The 4381-nt window shown below is 47.0% G+C and overlaps 1 protein-coding gene across 1 annotated transcript in view; it reads right to left on the minus strand.

The window, feature by feature from the left end:
* LOC108286210 (mammaglobin-B) overlaps positions 1–3240 on the minus strand; it is a 4367-nt gene extending 1127 nt beyond the window's left edge. The window contains exons 1-2 of the mRNA XM_017503821.2: positions 3118–3240; positions 1345–1532 (exon numbers count right to left, since the gene is read on the minus strand). Coding sequence (XP_017359310.1) covers positions 1345–1532; positions 3118–3172 — 243 coding nt within the window. The 5' untranslated portion in view covers positions 3173–3240. The remainder of the gene's footprint in view (positions 1–1344; positions 1533–3117) is intronic.
* Positions 3241–4381: the final 1141 nt, after the last annotated feature.

The raw sequence follows: 4381 nt of genomic DNA on the forward strand, positions 1-4381 counted from the left end.
TTTTAGTAGAGACAGGGTTTCAACATTTTGGTCAGGCTGTTCTCAAACTCCTGACCTCAAGTGATCCACCCACCTTGGCCTCCCAAAGTGCTGGGATTACAGGCCTGAGCAACCCTGCTGTACTAATTGGAGTTTTTAAAGAAAAAAATGATTCAACTATCCCAAATTGCTGTTAATATTTACTATTTTCCTTGAGCATTTGATATATCTCCAAATTTTCTATTATGAAATGTTTTAAACAAAATTTTGAGATATTAAAAAATTATTTTTAAAACTCGTAACATAATCCCAGCACTTTGGGAGGCTGAAGCAGGCAATACCTGAGTTTCAGAGTTCGATGCCAGCCTGGCCAACATGGTGAAACCCCGTCTCTACTAAAAATACAAAAATTAGCTGGGCATGGTGGCTTACATCTGTAGTCCCAGCTACTCAGGAGGCTGAGGCAGGAGGATGGCTTGAACCCAGGAGGTGGAGGTTGCAGTGAGCCAAGATCATGCCATTGCACTCCAGCCTGGGCAATGGAGTGAAACTTCGTCTCAAAAAAAATTTTTTTTCTTTATTTTTGAAACTGTAGAATTTGCACAAATTGCATTTTCTGAGCGAGATAAAAATATTAAGAATGTCTTTAATATTTGTTTTTGTGAAAGGAAATTTTTTAGTAGGTTGTTCCTACAAGTGAATGACTCCTTGAGAATCAGATATTTTCTCTTGATAAAAATGTGCAGGTGTCTGGCTGGGCACTGTGGCTCACACCTGTAATCCCAGAACTTTGGGAGGCCAAGGGAGGCAGATCACTTGAGATCAGGAGTTCAAGACCAGCCTGGCCAACATGGCAAAACCTAGTCTCTAGCAAAAATACAAAAATTAGTCGGGCATGGTGGCGCACACCTGTAATCCCAACTACTAGGGAAGCAGAGGCAGGAGAATAACTTGAACCTGGGAGGTGGAGGTTGCAGTGAGCCGAGATCACACCACTGCACTCCAGCCTGGGTGACACAGCGAGACTCTGTCTCAAAAAAAAAAAAGTAAATTTGCAGGTGCCTGTCCCTTTGTCTGTTTGTGTCTATGCTTGTGTGCTTGTGTGTGTCTATGTCCGTGTGAGGATGGACTGGTGAGGTCAGAGGTAGATCAGCGATCTCTAAAACTTTCTCCCTTTTGCACTTTCCATGTATCGCTCCCTAAAGATTCCCAATGTGAAGTGGCAAAGCAGTCTGGAAACAAAGTTTAATGAACTGATATAGGAAGTTTGTTTACCAGTTACTTGGCATTCTTGGTGCCAAATTTAGAGTCTGCTGATTCTGATTAGTGATTTTCAAAAGGTACATAAGAAGAAACCAAAATTACCATCATCAGTCCAAAGTTTTTCAGAGTTCTATGTGACTGGCTGAGGAAACACTGCTTGAATTTCCCCATAGCCTCTGCAGCGGCATCACTGTCTACGAAGTCTTGAAGAAGTTCTTTGTACTGAGGTATAGATATGTCAGAATTGATGGTTTTTTCAACCACGTCCTCCAGGAGTTTGCAGCCAGAATCTGAAAAAGCAAAGACACAAGAACATGGGCCATTACCAGAGGGATGAACCCATTTTACAGATGAATTGGGAAAGCTGGTTACCTTCGTACCTTCCAGGACAGACCAAAGTTCAGAAAGATGTTGCTGGGGGATGCAAAGTTCTCAACTCTGGGAGCATAAACTCAGGCTCTGCAAATTCTCGCCGACCTCCCAAACCCAAAGAAGCCCAACCCCGTGTAGCCCTTGGTGAAGAGAACCCTCAAGGTATGAGGTGCTCTGACTAGGGGGACATGGCAAACACTGCTTGGGCTTTCTTGGTTCAAAGTCATGCAATGTTTCCCTGCTATCATGCCCAGAATCAGGGAGGGTTTCCAAGGATTTCAGATGAATGAGTCTAGGACATTGTCCATTAGTTCTGTTGACTCTACTGCAATAAAAGGGAATGTCCAGGCATGATGGCTCATGCCTGTAATCTCAGCACTTAGAGAGGCCAAGGCAGGTGAATTGCTTGAGGTCAGGAGTTTAAGACCAGCCTGGACAACATAGGAAGACCTCATTTCTACAAAAATTTTAAAACTTAGCCAGGCATGGTGGTGTGCACCTGTAGTCCCAGCTACCTGGGAGGCTGAGACAGGAGCATTACTTGAGCCTGGGAGGAAGAGGTTGCAGTGAGCTGAGATTGCACCACTGCGCTCCAGTCCCAGCCTGGGTAACGGAGCAAGACCCTGTCTCTCTCTCTCTCTCTCTCTCTCTCTCTCTCACACACACACACACACGAATGTGAAATAGAACTTGTTCAGAAGGCATCTAAGGTCTCCCCTACCCCCACTGTAAGGAAGGAGAAAGTGCTGAGGACTTGGGTTCATGTGAGCTGGTCATGCTCTGGACTTTGTGATTTTCTAGTTAGTTGACTATGAGCTTGTTACCCTTCTACCCGTCTGCACCTACCTTGGGCACCAATAAGGCAGGGTTTGGAATCCACCTTTATGAATTGCACAAGGCAGGCTACCTATGGAACCTATCAGTGCTGATTCCAGTGGCCAGGGATTTTTCCTCCCACTGGATCTTGTGAGTTCTCCTCCCCGGTCCGGCTTGAGCCTGAAGGAATTGGGAGGGAAAAGGCATCCCGGAAGGACTCAGATAAACTCTGAAAGCACAGAGTGAGCCCCACAGGGTGAGAGACACTGGGCCACACTCTGCAGCCTGGACCTTCTGTCCTGGGAGGTTTCCCATTTCTTTCCACATTGAAGGCCACCCATGATTATATCGTGGTTTCTAGGTGTAGATGCCATCTCGTCCTTGCCCCACTGAAATAGTTAATTTCAATATCTAATCCTGAGAATCATCCTGGTTTCTATGGTCGCCATGACCATGGTGAGACCCTGAGTGCCATGACACGCCACGTGCGGCTCCGATGCAGGGGACAGTCCAGGGAGGCACTGCCTGCTTGATTGTCAGGAGCTCATGGGGATCGTAAGGCCTGTCACACCCAGACCCTTCACACTGGGGCTGATCTGTTCTGGGGATTAGGGACTGGGAGTTCTTCTATAGGGGGCCAGGTGACAAGTCCTAGCCCAGAGGCAGCCCTCTCTGCCCAGAACTCACCCGCATAGCAGTGCAGCGGAAGGGCCACCAGCATGAGGACCATCAGCAGCTTCATGGTGAGACAGCTGCTGCAGGCGTTCAGTCGTGTGCGGCAGGGATCAAGGAAGCCACTGTGGAGGTGAGCACCCAGCCCTCCTCTATTTATCCCCCAGGGAGGCACCTTAGTCCCTCCCAGGAGTGAGACAATGTCTCAACCTGGCGTGGGACCAGGACACGACAGCCTGACCAAGGGGAACCCAGCCAGCCTGTGCTCTGTTTGTAGAAACCGAGAAGGTAGTAATATTTGGACCCCTGACAATTTGGGGACTGCAGTAATCACAAGTGGCTTTCAGTAAAATGGATGCGGCAGTGTTTTCCAAAATATAAAGCAAAACCCAAGGGTGTGATCTGGTGCTCGCAACAGTGTTGTTATCATTGTATTTTTCTTCTAGTCCTTCCCTTCTTCCTCCTCCTCCTTCTATTATTTTTGTTCTACTCCATGTTGTCTCTTCCTCTTCTTCTCCTTATTCTTCAAGGTACGGACAGTTTCATAACTTGTCCATATGCCGGTCCTGGAATATCAACTATTTGGGCTACGGCAATACCTGAATCTTCCTCTGGGAGGCAGACCTTCCTAATCCATAAACATTTCTTTTTCAGAAAAGTGTTTATTTGGTGGGGTTTTTTTGAGATGGGGTCTTGCTGTGTCACCTAGGCTGGAGTGCAGTGGTGCCATCTCAGCTCACTGACGCCTCTGCCTCCCAGGTTCCAGTGATTCTCCTGCCTCAGCTCCCCATGTAGCTGGGATTACAGGCATGTGCCAGGACACCCAACTAATTTTTGTGTTTTTAGTAGAGACGGGATTTCACCATGTTGGCCAGGTGGGTCTTGAAATCCTGACCTCAGGTGAGGTGACGCGCCCACCTCAGCCTCCCAAAGTGCTGGGATTACAGGTGTGAGCCACCACTCCTGGCCCAAAAAAGTGCTTTAAGTTTTGGCGAAAACATTAATATCTAACCTCTACTGAAAGCTTTTTGTTGTTGTTAAGAATTACGATCCTAAGTTAATTCAACTTTTTTTTTTTTTTGAGACAGAATTTCGTTCTTGTTGCCCAGGCTGGAGTGCAATGGCGTGATCTCAGCTCACCACAACCTCTACCTCCTGGGTTCAAGTGATTCTCCTGCCTCACCCTCCTGAGTAGCTGGGATCACAGGCATGCACCACCACACCTGGCTAATTTTTTGTACTTTTAGTAGAGACGGGGTTTCTCCATGTTGTTCAGTCT

Source organism: Cebus imitator, unplaced genomic scaffold, assembly GCF_001604975.1.
Source record: "Cebus imitator isolate Cc_AM_T3 unplaced genomic scaffold, Cebus_imitator-1.0 Scaffold316, whole genome shotgun sequence".
Taxonomy (NCBI): domain Eukaryota; kingdom Metazoa; phylum Chordata; class Mammalia; order Primates; family Cebidae; genus Cebus; species Cebus imitator.